The sequence below is a fragment of the Leucoraja erinacea genome, chromosome 4 (assembly GCF_028641065.1).
Source record: "Leucoraja erinacea ecotype New England chromosome 4, Leri_hhj_1, whole genome shotgun sequence".
Lineage (NCBI taxonomy): Eukaryota > Metazoa > Chordata > Chondrichthyes > Rajiformes > Rajidae > Leucoraja > Leucoraja erinaceus.
In genome coordinates, this window is record NC_073380.1 from 11,160,110 (window position 1) to 11,179,534 (window position 19,425).

The 19,425-nt window shown below is 44.9% G+C and overlaps 1 protein-coding gene across 1 annotated transcript in view; it reads left to right on the plus strand.

Annotated features, from left to right (window-relative positions):
* Positions 1-19,425, plus strand: part of LOC129696145 (RNA-binding Raly-like protein) — a 772,459-nt gene that overhangs the window by 394,056 nt on the left and 358,978 nt on the right. Inside the window, exon 3 of the mRNA XM_055633661.1 lies at positions 13,047-13,318. Within this exon, the coding sequence (XP_055489636.1) occupies positions 13,063-13,318 (256 nt within the window). The 5' untranslated portion in view covers positions 13,047-13,062. The remainder of the gene's footprint in view (positions 1-13,046; positions 13,319-19,425) is intronic.

A 19,425-nucleotide genomic window follows, 5' to 3' on the forward strand; every position in this document is an offset into this window, starting at 1 on the left:
TTTATTATGTTGTACTCATTACCACATTTAGAGATTTGCCTGGAAGGGATTGTCATTCTCTGCTATCTGATACTAATATGGGTCTTCGCACTTAAACATCTATTTAAGAGATGATAATATATCTCTAAAGTCATTCATAAACGTCTCATTAAATTTGAGAGTCCCATTCTAGGTGTTTATGTTTTTATTGCTTAGAATAAGAAAACATTTTGCAAAATTAACTCAGTTCCAGTTGAGCAAAGCAGGAATTAAACTTATAACGATAAGAAATGATGTAAAAATATATGAAGTGCAGATGAACTGTTTCCAAATGATCTAACATCATCTAATGGTAAAATCGGTAGGAATAAAAATAGGGAATGAAATGATAAAAGTGTACATAATATTAATGAAGACACTAGCCATGGGCAAATTGCAGGACATAGAGTTTGCTGAATGGTAATGAACAAATGATTGAGGAAGGATTTGAACAGTATAACGTTAGATTCTGGGAGCCAGTGATAAGTATTTGACTCTTAGTTATATAGGTATTTCAAATTCAGAAGATAGACACAAAATGCTGGAGTATCTCAGCAGGTCAGGCAGCATCTCTGGAGAAACAGAATAGGCGACGTTTCGGTTCGGAACCCTTCTTCAGTGTGAAGTCGGCAATTCTAGCAGCATAATCAAGGCATGTACCCAACAACCCTCATCTTCTAAAGATTTATCAGGATGCATCAATGCTTGGTTTGGGAACGGCTCCATCCAAGACCGCACAAAATTGCAGCGAATTGTGGAAGCAGCCCAGACCATCACACAAATGAACCTCCCTTCCATTTACTCAATTTATACCGCACACTGCCTCGGCAAGGTCAGCAGCACAATCAAGAATGAGTCACACCCTGGCCACTCCTCTGCTCCCTTCTCCCATCGGGCAAAAGGTATAGAAGTGTGAAAATGCACATCTCCAGATTCAGGGACAGTTCCTTCCCCGCTGCTATCTGGCAACTGAACCATTCTACCACAAACAGAGTACAGTCCTGAACTACTATCTACTTCATTAGTGACCTTTGGACTCTCTTTGATCGGACTTTAATGGCTTTACCTTGTTCTAAATGTTATTCCATTTATCACATATCTGTGCACTGTGAATGGCTCAATTGTAATCATGTACTGTCTGCTGACTGGTTAGCTTGCACCAAAATTTTTCACTGTACCTCGGCACAAGTGACAATAAACTAAACTGAAACTGAACCCGCTGAGTTACTCCAGCATTTTGTGTCTACCTTTGGTATAAACCAACATCTGCAATTCCTTCCTACGCATTTCAAATTCACAGTAACATTGTCTAGTCATAGCACAAAATCCTGGAACCATTTGATATGTGATGTTCCTAATTGTAACACTGTGCAAAATAAAAATAAATAGAAAATGATTTTGTTTTTTGGCCATTCCATGATATGGCTTTTATATTAAATAGTTATGTTAATATGTGCTTCTGTACGAAGCTCAACGAGAATATAAATGCATTTGCAATAACTCTACATATTTATGTTGTCCAAAGCATTTTATGATGTCTTCAGTTGTTCCACTAATTCCATAATTCGGTGTAGATTTGTGCTATCTGCATTTTGCACTGTTCTTATACTGTCGTAATGTCAAAGAGGTATTTGGATTGGCACGTCAACAGATACGGAATGGAGGAGATGAGGAACACACACAGGCAGGTGCACATTTAAATCGGCATCATGGGGCCTGTTCCTGTGCTGTGCTGTTCTAGAGATAGACACAAAATACCGGAGCAACTCAGCAGTTCAGGCAGCATCCCCAGAGAACATGGTCAGGTGACAGCCCAGGCCTGAAGAGGGGCCTCGGCCCCAAGCCTGAAGAAGGTTTTCGACCCGAGGTGCCACCTGTCCATATTCTCTGGAGATGCTGCCTGACCTGCTGTGTTCCTCCTGCACTTCGTGTCCCTGGAGAACATGGGTAGGTGATGTTTCAGGTCAGAACCCTTCCTTGAGTGTGACCCGAAACGTTGCCTGTCCATGTTCTCCAGTGATGTTGCCTGATCCGTTGAGTTACTCCTGCATTTCATGTCTATCGTTGGTATAGACCAGCGTCTGCACTTCCTGGAGGCCACACCTAAAGTGGAGGACCAGGACCTCATATTTTGCTTTGGCCACTTACAACCCAGCGGTATGAACCTTGATTTCTCCAATTTCCAGTAACATTTTGTTCCAAGAGTCAAGAGTGTTTTATTGTCATATGCTCCAGACAGAACAATTAAATTCTCACTTGCTGCAGCACTACGGAATATGTAAGCATAGTAGATACCTATAGTAGGATTAGTGTAAGTGGGTAAGTACATCGCATGCACATGCCCTCAAACCATCCACAAATCCCAGAGAGACACAACATTTTGGAGTAACACAGCGGGTCAGGCAGCGTCTCTGGAAAAAAGGAATAGGTGATGTTTCAGGTCATCTTCAGGCTGAGAGTCAGGGGAGAGGAAGTTGGAAGCCCCGAGGCAGAAGATGGAGGCGCAGGCAAGCACCTAGAAAACACATGTTGCTGTGGTAGCGAGACCAGGTTCAAATGTGGTGGCAGAGCAGGAGGATTCCCAGAGGGGGAGCAGCAAGAGAGGGTGTTGCAGAAGTGTTCCCTCCATCAGAGGGAAAACTTCATCATAGTCGGCATAACCTGTGGAGGAAGGAACTGCAGATGCTGCTTTTTATAGAGGGAGGGAGGGAGTGACTGAGGGTAGGGGAAAGGAGAGGTGAGGGAGGGATTGATGAGGGGAGTAGAGGGGAAAGATCCTGGGGAGGTGAGGAGAGAGATTGAGAGAGAGGAAGGGATAGGGAGGGAGGGGGAGAATAGGAGAGGAGGGGGAACAGAGGTAGAGGAGAGGGCAGTGGGGGAGGTCAGGAGGGATAGTGGGGGGGGATAGGGGGAGGTGAGGAGTGGGGGATAGAGGGATAGGAGAGGAGTTATGGAGGGAGGGAGGGAGGGAGGGAGGGAGGGAGGGAGGGAGGGAGGGAGGGAGGGAGGGAGGGAGGGAGGGAGGGAGGGAGGGAGGGAGGGGAGGGAGGGAGGGTAGGGGAAAGGAGAGGGAGGGGAGGAGGAGAGGGGAAAGAAGAGGGAGGGTAAGGAGGGGGAGGGTGTGCTGGGGGATGAGGGGAAATGAGCTGTGCCTGTGCAGTTGGGGGCTTTGCGTGAGTGGTGCAATATTGCGTTGGGGGGACGGGTTGCATTGGGGGATCGGGGGAGTGGTGGAATATTGCGTTGGGGAACGGATTGCGTTGGGGGGAACCAGGCCTCCCATATGAAAGGGACCCAATGGGTTCCACTTAGTCTAGTTTGTATATATATACGTGTGCATATGTGTGTTATATGTGTACACACAGATGCACACACGCACATTATATATGTTTAATTATTTTGCCTATTGTGTTTAATTATCGTTACTGCTGCATGAACAACTGTGAGGGAGACCACACTGTTGATGCAATACGACTGAGAGGTCCAGATTGCTAGTCCCTGGGGCACCTTTGGTAGTTGGCAAGCCTGTGTGCCAGGCCTCATCACCTTCAATGGGTTCTACAGGGCCTCGCTGATTTTTTGGGCCCTGACCTCCCATTGTGCGAGGGGCCTTGGCAACAGGCTGGAGGCAGCTGGGAAGTCTTCGGTTTGGCCACCCGTGAGATCGGGCAGATCACTGGAGAGTAGAACATCCAAATTGCTGTCTTTCTTCACACTGTCATCTCCAATTCTGCTGAATAAACATTTGGCTTTGTCGCCTTGTATTATTACAGGTGCTGAATTGCTTCCTAATTGCAGTTCACGTCTGATTAAAACAATGTGGCTCTCTTCATTTTACTGGCTGCCTTCCTGCGAATGAGATTTTGCCGGCAGTCAGATGCCAGAACTGTGGGTCAGCCACTAATTCACACTCTAAATAGACTTCTTAGTTTAGTTTAGTTTAGTTTAGTTTAGAGATACAGTGTGGAAACAGGCCCTTCGGCCCAGCGAGTCCACGCCGGCCAGCGATCCCTGCATACTAAAATGTTCCTACACACACTGGGGACAATTTACACTTAAACCAAGCCAATTAACCTACAAACCTGTATGTCTTTGGAATGTGGGAGTAAACCAAAAATTATAGCCTTATATTAAAGCATAAAAAGAAGCTAATACTCTGGCAGACAGGCAACAACAAAATCACATGGATAACGTTCTGGTTGAATTATGTGACCTACCAAGATAATTTTATTTCCCTCACCATTGCTGTTCGATATTTTTATTTCAGATTCAGGTATTTGCAGTTTGTTGCTAAGGTAATTTCTTTCCGGCTTGTTTCCCAGTACATCTGTACCGTACAACATCATTGAGTTGCAACCTTGTAAAGTATTTTTGTATTTTAGTTTAGAGATACAGCATGGAAGCTGGCCCTTCGGCCCACCGAGCCTACACTAGTTCTATCCTACACAATAGGGACAATTGATAGAGCCAATTAACCTGCAAACCTGAACGTCCTTGGAATGTGGGAGGAAACCAGAGCACCCGGACAAAACCCAGGCGGTCACAGGGAGCATGTACAAATCCCGTACAGCCCAGTAGTCAGGATCAAACCTGGATATCTGGCCCTGTAAGGCTGCAACTCTGCCTCTGTGCTGCCTAGATATTTTCTTATATTGAACGGACAGTTAATGCTGATTAAGGGCCTGTCCCACTTAGGCAACTCTTTAATGGAATGCACCTACGACTCCTGGCGACAACCTACGACAGCAAAAATTGTCACCACTGTGGCTGAAAAATTTTCAACATGTTGAAAAGTTTGCAGTAGTCGCCCAAAAAATCGCCTAAGTGGGACAGGCCCATTACTTTTTCTCTTTCCATAGCTATGACTAGAAGTGCTGTTTCGAACCAACTTGTGACAACATGATTATTCTGTTTGATCAGGAAATGGCCCACAAGCAAATGTCAGCCTGTGTCACTTGATTTCCATCAATGTAAAGATTTGACCTGATATTACAGCACATGCTAGACCCACAGAGTTAGTCCAGCACTACAGTTCTTTGTACCTCCAACTTGACTTTCAGGCAGGGGTCAATAGTCATTCACATGATTCAATGTACATCATATTTCTGAGCACATTATTTAACACTGACCAATCATTTGGCCATTCTTTCTTTTGCCAAAAACCGAAAGCGTAGGGGACAACTTTTCGACAAATTTTCTGGGTGCTCTCACACCATCCATTGGTTTGCAGGTTTAATTCAAAAAAAAAAAACCAAAAACATCACATATGTAAAATTATCTTGCGGCACTGTTGTCAGTGATTTAAAAAAGAAAATTATAATCTAAACTTTGCTTCAAACTCCACATATGTCACCTGAACTTATGAATGTGTGTGACCACAGCCACAGATGGCTGCGGAGGTCAAGCCATTGGGTATTTTATGGTGGAGATTGGTATATACTTGATTAGTACAGTTGTCAAGGGTTATGGGAAGAAGGCAAGAGAATGGGGTTGAGAGGGAAACATAGAAACATAGGAAGGAAACAAAAATAGGTGCAGGAGTAGGTCATTCGGCCCTTCGAGCCTGCACCGCCATTCAATATGATCATAGCTGATCATCCAACTCAGTATCGTGTACCTGCCTTCTCTCCATACCCCCTGATCTATTTAGTCACAAGGGCCACACTTAACTCCCTCTTAAATATAGCCAAAAATGAAAACTGGCCTCAACTACCTTTGTGGTTCTATGATCCTATCCAAGATATTTTATTTCCATCACCATTTGCTGGACGATATTTTTTATTTCAGATTCAGTAGACTCAATGGGCTTTTTTTCCGGCTCCTATGGAAGATTATGAATTATATTTTTGTATTTGAATTTTGCAAGCAAATGGACCTTCCAACAATACACTAGTTCTATCCTGACAATAGGGACAATTGATAGAGCCAATTAACCTGCAAACCTGCACGTCTTGGAATGTGGGAGGAAAAAGAGCACCGGACAAAACCCAGGCGGTCACAGGGAGCATGTACAAATCAACAGGCCAGTAGTCAGGATCAAACATGGATATCTGGCCCTGTAAGGCTGCAACTCTGCCTCTGTGCTGCCCTGATATTTTCTTATATTGAATGGACAGTTAATGCTGATTAAGGGCCTGTCCCACTTAGGCAACTCTTTAATGGAATGCACCTACAACACCTGGCGACAACCTACGACAGCAAAAATTGTCGCCACTGTGGCCGAAAAATGTTCAACATGTTGAAAAGTTTGCAGTAGTCGCCTGTAGTCGCCCAAAAAATCGCCTAAGTGGGACAGGCCCATTACTTTTACTCTTTCCGTAGCTATTGGTGCTGTTTCGAACCAATTTGTGACAACCTGATTATTCTGTTTGATCAGGAAATGGCCCACAAGCAAATGTCAGCCTGTGTCACTTGATTTCCATCAATGTAAAGATTTGACCTGATATTTCACCCACTGAGTTAGTCCAGCGCTGCAGTTCTTTGTACCTCCAACTTGACTTTCAGGCAGGGGTCAATAGTCATTCACATGATTCAATGTACTTCATATTTCTGATCACATTATTTAACACTGACCAATCATTTGGCCATTTCTTTCTTTTGCCAAAACCGAAAGCGTAATGGTTTTGAGGGAATCAAAAAAAAAATCACTATGTAAAATTATCTTTCACTTTGTCAGTGATTTAAAAAAGAAAATTATAATCTAAACTTTGCTTCAAACTCCACATATGTCACCTGAACTTATGAATGTGTGTGACCACAGCCACAGATGGCTGCGGAGGTCAAGCCATTGGGTATTTTATGGTGGAGATTGGTACATACTTGATTAGTACAGTTGTCAAGGGTTATGGGAAGAAGGCAAGAGAATGGGGTTGAGAGGGAAACATAGAAACATAGAAAATAGGTGCAGGAGTAGGTCATTCGGCCCTTCGAGCCTGCACCGCCATTCAATATGATCATGGCTAATCATCCAACTCAGTATCCTGTACCTGCCTTCTCTCCATACCCCCTGATCACTTTAGCCACAAGGGCCACATCTAACTGCCTCTTAAATATAGCCCATGAACTGGCCTCAACTACCTTCTGTGGATAGATCGGCCATGATGGAATGGCGGAGTAGACTCAATGGGCTATTTCTGCTCCTATGACTTATGAATTTATTAATTTGAGATTATTGCAAGACAATCCAACAATGCCTTAGTGATTCACTCCTCCCAGGGTTATTTTCCTTGCAACATGCCACAAGTGGGATCAATCATTAATCTGGTTTGAACAATGTATTTGAAACTCACTGCAATGAAAATATTAATTCAAAGCTCGAATTCCATCAGCCGCATGGTATCCAGAAACTTTCAGTGGAGTATGCGCATTGCTCAAAGTGTTGTTTTAATGATATAGCATCCAGCCTGAAGCCATGACTGTCATCGGGACTTCCTTTCATATGCCTGAGAAAAAGATTTGCGCTTTAATACCAATACGATTTATTTTTTTCACTTTTGTAGGTCAATCAAATGTCCAACACAAATAGATACGTTGCTGTGTTTGCAAATTGGTGCTCCGGTTTCATCACCCATTCCAAAGACGCACAGGTTGTGTAGGTTTTGGTCTCTGTAAATTGTCCGTAGTGTACAGGATAGAACTAGTGTAGGGGTGATCGTTGGTCGGTGCGGACTCGGCTGGCCGAAAGTCCCGTTTCCATGCTGTATCTAAATTAAACTAAACATTGTTACAAGGGGAACACTGCCAGTGTGTTGGTGGACTTTTCACGCGTTATAACATTTAATGTAGCATCTTGAAGTACGTGTTGGCCCGCATTGCTGCTGGAGAGGATGTTTCCACTAATGGAAGAGTCTAGGATTAGAGGTCGTAGCCTCAGGATTAAAGGATTATTTGTATGCTGCAATGGCAACTCAAATTTCACCACACCAATTGGTGTTTGTGACAATAAATGTCCTAGTCCTTTGTCCTTTGTCCTTTGTCCTTCGAAAGGATGTTCCTTTAGGAAGATGAAGAGGAATTTCTTCAGTCAGAGGGTGGTGAATCTGTGGAATTCTTTGCCACAGAGGCTGTAGAGGCCAAGTCAGTGGATATTTTGGCAGAGATAGATAGATTCTTGATTAATACAGGTTTCAGTGGTTATGGGGAGAAGGCTGGAGAATGGGTTTCGGAGGGAGAGATAGATCAGCCATGATTGAATGGCAGAGTGGACTTGATGGCCTAATTCTGCTACTATCAATTATGACCTTATGGAGTCCAGTACAGTATATGATAAGATTCCACTGGAACAACAACTTGGCGAAAGTGCTGTTTTGCTTTAAAAGTAGATTTAAACTGGATTTTTGGTTCCCGCAAGAGTCACACTTCCTGGAGCTGAAGTCGGTGTAGGAGAAAGAACTGCTTACAATGTCATGTACCATCTAAATTCTGATGCTCTACTTTCCAGCAGACTCTTGTAACAGAAATATCTGTCTGATCAATGACAGGAGAGAATACTTTAGGAAGACAGTGAGTGAGATGAAGCGTCTCCATCAGGATAGCTTATGCACAATATGTGTGTCTCCTATCAAGAAGACATAGACGCACAGAGATGAAGAGCACCCCTTGGGCCAACATGTCCATGCTTGCATTCTGAACACCACCCAATCTTTCTCTCCAGAGATGCGGCCTGTCCCGCTGAGCTACTCCATCATTTTGTGGCTATCTTCGGTGTAAGCATCTGCAGTTCCTTCCTACACATGTCCATGCCTACCTTATTCATAATCCCACTTGACCGCATTATGTTTCTGGCCTGCTATGCCTTTCCTATTCAGGTTCCTGTCTAAATACCTCAAGCATAGTGATTGGATCTGACCCCACCACCACTTCTGACTACAAGTTCCAGAAAACAGACATTTTTTTTATTTGGGGAAACTCAGCGGGTGTGGCAGCATCTATGGAGCGAAGGAAATAGGCAACGTTTCGGGCTGAAATATTTTTAGTTTTCAAGATACAGCGTGGAAACAAGTCCTGCACACCGAGTCCGCGCTGGCCAGCGATCCACCATACATTAGTACTATCCTGCAAACGGGACAATTTACAGAAGATAATTAAAATGACACACCTGCACGTCTTTGGAGTGTGAGAGGAAACCGGCGCACCCGGAGAAAACCCACGCAGGTCACAGGGGAAACGTACAAACTCTGGACAGACAGCACCCATAGTCAGGATCGAACCCGGGTCTCTGGCGCTGTAAGGCAGCAACTCTACCTCTGCGCCACCGTGCCGCCCACAAATGTAACAACATCTTTCCCCACTGTGATGCAGCGGTAGAGCTGCTGCCTTACAGCACTTGCAGCGCAGGCTCATACTGACTATATATATTATATTTCTTAGATATAATGAAGAGGCCAATATTTTAGATTGAGGGAACACACAGTTTTACAGAGCTACTGCATCTAGCAATCTATACCGGGCAACAAATTGGTGCAACTGGTAGAGCTGCTGCCTCACAGCGCCTCAGACCTGTGTTCCACTGTGACCACTGGTGATTTTCCGTGAGGAGATTGTACATTCTCCCAAGGACCACGTGGGTTTCCGTCGCGGTGCTCCGGTTCCCCTCTCCCCCCCCCACATCCCAAAGGCGTGCAGGTTTGGGATGTCAAACCAGGGCAGAATCTTCACAGTGAATGGCAGGGCTCCAGGGAGTGTTTTCAAGTAGAGGGGTGCAGTTACAGGCAGAGGTTGGGCAGGCTAGGTGATCTTATAGAAGTGTATAAGATCATGAGAGGAATTGAGCCCTTTACCCAGAGTAGGGAAATCAATAGCTCTAGCTGAGAGGGGAAAGATTTAATAGGGACCTGAGGATGTTGGGTATATGGATTGAGCTGCCAGAGGAGGTAGTTGATGCGGGTACTACAATAGCATTTAATAGACATAGGGCAGCATGTTGGCATTGCGGTAGAGTTATTGCATTCCAGCGCCAGAGATCCCGATTCGATCCTGATCAAGGGTGCTTGTCAGTACGGAGTTTGTACATTCTTCCCGTAACCTGCCGGGGTTTTCTCCAAGGTCTTCGGTTTCCTCCTGAACTCCAAAGACGTACAGGTTTGTAAGTTAATTGGCTTGGTATCATTTTTTTTTTTTCAATTGTCCCTAGTGTGTGAGAGTGTTGACGTGTACTGTACTGTACTGTACTGTACTGTACTGAACCTGAGGATGTTGGGTATATGGATTGAGCTGCCAGAGGAGAGTGTTGACGTGTGCGGCGATCGTTGGTCGGCGCAGACACGGTGGGCCAAAGGGCCAGTTTCCGCACTCTAAACTAAACTTCTTCTTCTTATCGAGTCCATACACAAGATTAGAAGTTGTTCAGCAAGAGCTGAACACACTTCTCGGCATCAATGGTGTCTGTCTTGCGCTTCCTGTGCTTCTTGTGCGTGGTGGTGGAAAGATTGGTGCAAACAGGTCCGCAAGATGAACGTTGTCTTGAAACTAAATTCAAACATTGGGACAGGTACATGGGTAGAGCAATATGGACCAAAACCGGGCAGGTGGGTTGGTATTGATGGGGCACCTTTGGCAGCATGGGCAAGTTGGACCGAAGGGCCTGCTTCCACGCTGTATCACTCTATGACTCTAAGGTAAACTACTGCAGCAATGTTTCTGTAGTGTACCTGGTTACTTCGGTAACTGAAGAAAATGTGTTGAAGAACTGAAGAAAAATGTCACATTAATACATTTTCAACATACTTCAACAGTAGAATAAAGAAAGTTTAGCACTCTTTTGAAATCTATAATTTTTTAATGAGAATTATCCCTCAAATATAAAATGAACTGATATATATAATTTTGGAAATGTTCATTCTTAATTCACAAACCCTTTGTGGTCAGATATAATAGTGCAAAAACATTTTTTTCTGATTTGCAGTCATTGCATTAAACAGCGCTATAATGAGTGTTCAAATTACTGCTAAACAATCCTACTCAATCTAATTCAGATTTCCTGAAATAAAAGCCACTTCGTTACTGAAGCCAAATTAAAACACATTTTCTTCAAAAGATCTATTGACTTAAAAACCAGACTCTGTTATTTTGAATTTCAGCTTCAAAGCTGCAATTTATCTTTAATTTGTCACAGCTGTCAAGGCATCTGTTGATCAAAAGAAAACATGCCAATGCCTGCAATTAAATTTATCGTCTTCAGTTTAAAATACCTTCCAAGACTGTGTGTACAAAGTGAGAAAAATTGATAAATTAAGAAAGAAGTATGCACCTTAGGAACTGAAGGGTTAAGAGCTTGATCGTATAGCAAACACTCAGGAACAAAGGAGATTTCAAGGATTAGTTGGCATTGTGGATATCATGGGTACTCACCTCCCCCGCCAACCTGCCAACCAAGGGATCTACTGGAGATGCTGCCTCAAAAAAGGCAGCCGGCATCATTATAGCCCCACACCACCGTAGCCACACTCAACTTTCACGCCTACTATCAGGTAGATTCCTACTGTCGGGGTCCTTGGATGGAGTCAAGTGGGGAGGTGTAGGGACACGTGTTGCATCGCCTGCGGTTGCAGGGGAAAGTACCTGGGGACCGGGTGGTTTGGGCGGGAAGGGATGAGTTAACCATGAAGTTGCGGAGGGAACGGTCTCTACAGAAAGCGGAAAGGGGTGGAGATGGGAAGATGTGGCTGGCGGAGGGATCCTGTTGGAGGTGGTGAGAATGTCAGAGGATTGATCATGTGCTGTATGCGAAGGCTGAAGGCGTAAAAGGTTAAGACCAGGGGGACTCTGTTCCTGTTAGGACTGTTCCCCCAGTCCCTCACGGATACTGACTTCCCCACCATCGAGGGGATCTACAGGAGGTGCTGCCTCAATCATCTTCAAATCCAGCATCATCAAAGCCCCACACCACCCTAGCCACACTCAAAACTCACTCCTACCATCGGGTAGAAGGGATAGGAGTCTAAAAACTATGACGTCCAGGTTCAAGAATAGATTCTTCCCAACAACAATCAGCCTCTTGAACACTGCACAACACTAACTTCAGCTATGAACTATGGACTGCCTTTGGTTGCACTATGGACTTTGACTTTCTTTGCACGAGTATTGGGGTTATTAATCTGAACTTTGTTTTTCAAATATCAAAATAGGCATTGGGTTTACAGCCCTGTTATACTACAGCAAGTAATGTTTTCACTGTTCCATTGTCAGTGCATTTGACAATTAAACACTCGACTCTTGAGTGGGAAAGAACTGCAGATGCTGGTTTAAATCGAAGAAAAATGTTTCCCAGGTGGTGAATCTGTGGAATTATTTGCCACAGAAGGCTGTGGAGGCCAAGTCAGTGGATATTTTGAAGGCAGAGATAGATTCTTGGTTACTACAGGTATCAGAGGTTATGGGGAGAAGGCAGGAGAAATAGTTAGACAGGTAGATGGATAAACTCATAGTCATAGAGTTATACAGTGCGGAAACAAGCCCTTCGGCCCAACTTGCCCACACCAGCCAACATGTCCCAGCTACACTGGTCCCACCTTCCTGCGTTTGGTCCATATCCCTCCAAACTTGTCCTATCCATGTACCTGTCTAACTGTTTTGTAAATGTTGGGATAGTCCCAGCCTCAACTACTTCCTCTGGCAGCTTGTTCCATGCACCCACCACTCTCTGTGTGGAAAAGTTACCGGTCGGATTCCTGTTAAATCTTTTCCCCTTCGCCTTGAATCTATGTTCTCTTGTCCTTGATTCCTCTACTCTGGGCAAGAGACTCTGTACATCTACTTGATCGGTATCGAACCCGGGTCTCTGGCGCCGAGGGGCAGCGGCTCGACCAACTGACCCACTGTGCCGTCCTAAATAATTAATTCACACTTTGCAAATTCTACAAAGTGTGTACATTGAACATTTGAGGATGAGTTAAAACAGGTTTCAGATCTAAACTGGAGCAGAAAGATTAGCTCCAATGGGTCTGTGTGTCCTCGGGACTTTGACATTGCTGCTAAGTGGTTGATGTCTTATTTTTTGAGGCGTTCAATTATTTTTTCTTTTCTCTCAGGTGAAGATTATCTACCATGACTGGCAAAACACAGACCAGCAATGTTACCAATAAGAATGATCCCAGGTCCATCAATTCCAGAGTCTTCATTGGCAACCTCAACACAGCCATTGTGAAAAAAGCAGACATTGAAGCTATTTTTGCAAAGTATGGAAAGATAGTTGGCTGCTCCGTGCACAAGGGATATGCGTTTGTACAGTACTTGAATGAGAAGAACGCTCGCTCAGCAGTGGCGGGGGAAAATTCCAGAATAGTGGCAGGACAACCTCTCGGTAAGATCACCTCCTTTTCTACTGAAGGCTTGTGTCTCGTGGTGTTCCGTGTGTGCGTCAGGAGCTCACAAGAGACGCACTCGGTGCGTGGAAATGTTGAAGCGTTTTAGATCTTGGCCGTACGACTAGGAACGGCACAGGGTCCCGCAGCTGGTGGAGCTGCTGCCTTATGGCACCGGAGACCCGGGTTCGATCCTGGCCTCGGGTGCTGTGTGTGTGTGGAGTTTGCATGTTCTCCCTGTTTACCGCGTGGGGTTTCCTCCCACATCCCGAAGACGTGCGAGTCTATAAAACAGCCTCCAGTGCGTAGGGAGTGGATGAGAAAGTGGGATGACGTAGAACCAGTGTGAACGGGTGATGTATGGTTGGCCTGGACTCAGTGGGCCGTGGGGCTTGTTTTGATGTTGTATTGTATCTCTAAACTAAACCATCAAAAAAGCTGCCTTGAAATTGATTTTTGACCATAAATGGTGTGCGCCTTTCCTCTACGCATTTTATAGTACTCAAAAAATGATCACATTGATGAAAGTTACATTTGAATAATCATTGTGATGCTTTCCCCTCATTTTGTTGCTCCTGTGCAATTCCTAATGTCTGCAGAGATCTCAGTTGCAATACTAGTGCTGCTAGGAACCATGGGAAGTGGGTCAAGCCATATGCAGGACACTCTTCATGGCTGCCACGTAACTATGCAACAGGCTTCAACAGAGGGAAGGGAAGACACAGAGAAGAAAGGAACATCCATTTCCGCAAGGTCTTGAAATCTGTGGAATTATTTGCCACGGAAGGCTGTGGAGGCCATCAATGGATATTTTTAAGGCAGAGATAGATAGATTCTTGATTAGTATGGGTGTCAGAGGTTACAGGGAGAAGGCAGGAGAATGGGGATAGATCAGCCATGATTGAATGGAGCAGTAGACGATGGGCTGAATGGCCTAATTCTACTCCTATCACTCATAAGTTTATGACCCGATGACCGAAATAGCAGATTTACGAGCATGTTGCCAGGACTCTAGGGCGTGAGCTAGAGCTGGAGGTTGAGCAGGCTAAGACGATATTCCTTGGAGCGCAGAAGGATGAGGGGTGGTCTCATAGAGCTGTACAACATCATGAGATGAATAGATTGGGCGGATGCACAGAGTCTCTTGCCCAGAGTAGGGAAATCAAGAAGCAGGGGACATAGGTTTAAGGTGAGGGGAGAAAGAATTCATAGGAATCTGAGTTGTAACTTCTTCACAAAAAGGGTGGTGGGTGTATGGAACAAGCTGGCAGTTGAGGTAGTTGAGGCATGTGCTATCGCAATGTTTAAGAAACATTTAGACAGTTACATGGATAGGACAGGTTTAGAGGGAATTGGGCCAAATACATTTAGACGGGACTGGTGCAAATGGGTGTCCGCTGGCGTGGGCAAGTTGGGCCGAAGGGCCTTTTTCCAAGCTGTATGACTCTTTGACTACGTGGCTTCAAGCCACTGCAAGCCATGCATGATACAAGTAGAGGTCAGAATAGTGACCTTTGCAATCCGAAGCTGCTGCATGGAATCACAAGCATAGAACAGATCTTCCGGGAAGCAGATCAGTAACCGACCAGCATAATAATAAAACAAAAAATTAAAGTTTCAGCTAGAACACTCATGGTCAGCAATTCAATGCAAGGTCTGCTATCTCTTTGACAGAGTGTGAAAATTGTAGGTGGAATGTTGCATATTTTTGTATACATTTCCGTCATTTTTGTAAAGATAAGCATCGAGTATGTTTCTGATATGATCACTATGAATTGCCAGAGGAGGTAGTTGAGGCAGGTACAATAACATTTAAAAGATGCTTGGGTAGGTACATGGATAGAAAGGTTGAGAGGGATATAGGGCCAAACATGAACAAATGGGACTATCTTATGAGGGGCATCTTGGCCAACATGGACAAGTTGGGCCGAAGGGCCTGTTTCCGTGCTGTGTGACTCTATGGCTGTGAGATACCAGGGAGGTGAGTCCGGGCCACTGTAAACCTTGGACACTGAGGAAACTGCAGATGTTTGGATCTTGAGCAAAACACAAGGCGCTGGACGAACTCAGCAGGTCAGGCAGCATCTGTTGAGGGAATGGGCAGGTGTGTTTTGGATCCACACTAGTCCCACCTCCCACATCCCTCTAAACCTTGCATGTTGCACATCGGATGTTAGATATGTTACCAACATATGGAACTCATAGCGCCAGAGACCCGGGTTGGAACCTGACTACAGGTGCTGTACAGAGTTTGTACGTTCTCCATGTGGCTGCGTGGGTTTTCTCTGGGTGCGCTGTAAATTTCCCCTGGTGTGTAGGATGCGAAATTAGGATAACATAGAACTAGTGTGCGGGGATCGATGGTCAACATGGACACAGTGGCCAAAAGCCCTGTATCCATGCTGCCTTTCTAAACTAAACTGAACTGATCAGCAGAATGACAACAGCCAGTAATCTTTTTTGATTGCCAAACAAAGCTGATTCTAGTCACTGATCTCAAAACTGATTCACGCATTAACGAGAAGAAAGAAGGGGCTTAATTAACAACACAAGGGATGGAAGCATGATGGGAGCATTTCTGGTCCTTATGCCGCTCAATAATATCATAATACCAGACCCAACGTTCCTGGACTAACATTATAACCCTTGATTAAAAATTAACAGCTTTAATAAACACAGTTGTCTTTTGAGAAACAGTTAATCCTTGAGCGGATTAATCTTTTAATTAAAAGTAAAGTGCACATTGATGGAAAACATAATCATAATGTAGCATCTGCTTCTAACGTATGTGGTGATGAAGTGCTTTGAGAGGTTGATTAGGCGCATATCAACTACCTCGACAAGAACCTGGACCCCCTGCAGTTCGCTTACCGCCACAACAGATCAATGATGGATGCGATCTCACTGGCTCTCCACTCCGCTCTGGACCACCTGGACAACAAAAACGCATATGTCAGGCTGTTATTCATTGACTATAGCTCGGCATTTAATACAATCATCCCCTCCAAGCTGGTTACCAAGCTCTCAGATCTGGGTCTCTGCGCATCCCTCTGCATTTAGATCCTCAACTTCCTCATTCACAGACCACAGTTCTGACCGTATTGGTGGAAATGTGTCAGACTCTATAACAATCAGCACGGGAGCACCTCAAGGCTGCGTGCTCAGCCCCCTGCTGTACTCACTCTATACTCATGACTGCATAGCCGGACATAGCGCGAACTCCATCATCAAGTTCGCCGACGACACCACTGTTGTGGGACAAATCACTGATGGGGATGAGTCAGATTATAGAAGTGGGATCGACCGATTGGTGCCAGCACAATAACCTGGCCCTCAACACCAGCAAAACTAAGAAATTGATTGTGGACTTTGGAAGGGGTAGGATAAGGACCCACAATCTTGTTTATATCAACAGGACGATGGTGGAAAGGGTCAAGAACTTCAAGTTCCTGGGCGTGCACATTTCCGAAGATCTTTCCTGATCCCAGCACACTGATGCAATTATAAGGAAAGCACATCAGCGTCTCTACTTCCTGAGAAGATTACGGAGAGTCGGTATGTCAAAGAGGATTCTCTCGAACTTCTACAGGTGCACAGTAGAGAGCATGCTGACCAGTTGCATCGTGGCTTGGTTCGGCAACTTGAGCATCAAGGAGCGGAAAAGAATGTAGAAAGTTATGACCACTGCCCAGTCCATCATCGGCTCTGACCTCCCCACCATCGAAGGGATCTATCGCAGGCGCTGCCTCAAAAAGGCTGCCAACATAATCAAGGACCCACACCATCCCGGCCACACACTCATCTCTCTGCTATCATCAGGTAGAAGGTACAGGAGCCTGAAAACTGGTACATCCAGGTTCAGGAACAGCTTCTTCCCCACAGCCATCAGGCTATTAAACTCGCCAACAAACAGACTCTGAACTTGCACTTTATCTGTTTATTTATGTGTATATTGAACTGAACTGAACAGTACTGTATTTATGCTTACAATATTCTGTTGTGCTGAAGCAAGCAAGAATGTCATTGTCCTATCTGGAACACATGACAATAAACTCTCTTGACTTGACTTGACTTGACTCTCTGTCAGTGCTTGTTTACTTAAGCATTCTGACATTTTCAGAGCCAGATGCACTCACAAATCAGTCTGCTCTGTTTGAGGAACTTGCTCCCAGAGCATAAACGTACTCCGTGGATTGGCTGCCCGTTGCAAATCGAATGGCATGATGGCACAGCGGTAAAGTTATTGCCTTACAGCGCCATAGTCCCGGGTTTGATCCTGCCATCGGGTGCTGTCTACGTGGAGTCTGCACGTACTCCCTCAGACCGTTTCCTCCAACATCCTAAAGACGTCTGAGTTTGTAGGTTAATTGGCCTCTGTAAAATTGTCCCTGATGTGTAGGGCATGGATGCAAAAGTGAGATAATATAGAACCAGAATGAACACGTGATCAATGATTGGCATGGACTCAGTGGGCCGAGGGACCTGTTTCCATGCTGTATCTTTCGAGTATTCAATCATGCTGTTTATTTCACCACTTTGTAATTGAGAATGCACTTGATGCCACAGCTAAATCACTATCTCCATGTTATTTGTTCGATGCACAAATTGAAGAGACCTTGTTCTTTGCCATAAACAACACAAATTCCAATATCACTGATAAGGATTCCTCAAGAACACAGAAATCATGTAGGTCATAACTCAAGGAAGTAGCAATGCTGTATTTTTCGTGGCAGACAGCAGCAACAAGCTTGAAGCCATAGATAGAGAGCTTGAAAGCACATGCGGTATCATTGATATGTGTCTCTTGTAGAAGGAGGACATCAGCATTAAGGTCCTTAGCAGATCTTGAGATGTATTCATTCTTTGCCCTGTACATTCCTGCCACATTTAGCTGGTGGATGAATGAATGAATGATAAGTTTATTGGCCAAGTATTCACATACAAGGAATTTGCCTTGGTGCTCTGCACGCAGGTGGCAACATGACATACGGTGACAATTAGGAATGATACATAAAACATTAAACATTAAACAATACCAGAGGTTACAGATTTTTGGTTATTGTGTAGAGCTACTACTCGTGGAAAAAAAGCTGTTTTTACGCCTGGCTGTGGCAGCTTTGACAGTCCGGAGTCGCCTTCCAGAGGGAAGTGATTCAAAGTGTTTGTACCCTGGGTGAGAGAGGTCAGAGATGATCTTACCCGCTCGCTTCCTGGCCCTAAACTGGGTAGAGATTTCCCGATACTGCGGGAGTTTTGGCCCTGGAAGGGCCATTTGGGTTAAGAGTTACTAGTGGCATGGTTAAAAGTCACACCAAATCACTACATCTATTTGTTTGTGCACGTCGGGTTGATTGCATTAGTCGAAACAGGGTGGACCACGTGACGGTTGCAATCTCCCACCTCTGTCACAATCTGCCCAACATGCGCCTGAAGTCCCGCAAACCCTTCTTGTCTACAGTCAAATCCTTGGAAGACTTTGACTCCAAGACTGAGTGGCGCAGAGCCTTGAAGGATGCCAACACCAACAACGGAGATGTCATCACAGGCCCCACAGTGAAACCACCGGGATTTGACCTCCATTGCAAGCAATGGCTAACCCGAACAAAATCTGCACCCTCCATGCAAGAACAGCCCATCACCTGCATAAGTGGGGGATAACAGACAGCCCTGCTTGCGACTGCGGACATCCAGACCAGATCATCCCACACATCGTGAATGACTGCTCACTGAGGCTTTTCCCTGGTGGCATCAAAGCCATCCACCCAGCAACTGATGCTGTCCTAGCCTGGATGTCTACCCTTGACCTACAACTTTAGGCTGTGCAGGCCATATGCAAGAAGGACTGATAAGGATCAAGGTACCTTGCATGGTCATACCATTAGGCTTGTCGCTAACTTCACAACATTTGCAAGCACCAGCCTTTTATTCCCCTTGTGTTCAATTCTGTACTTCAGGCTGACCATAATTAACGGAGAGCATCACAGACTGGCTCCACTAATAGAGTCATTGAGCCACTCGAGTCCCTAAGCAATTTTGTCATAGTTAATGGCTATGATTGCACTGTATCTTGCTGCCAGTATGTACGTGTGCTGTGTTGATTCTGAAA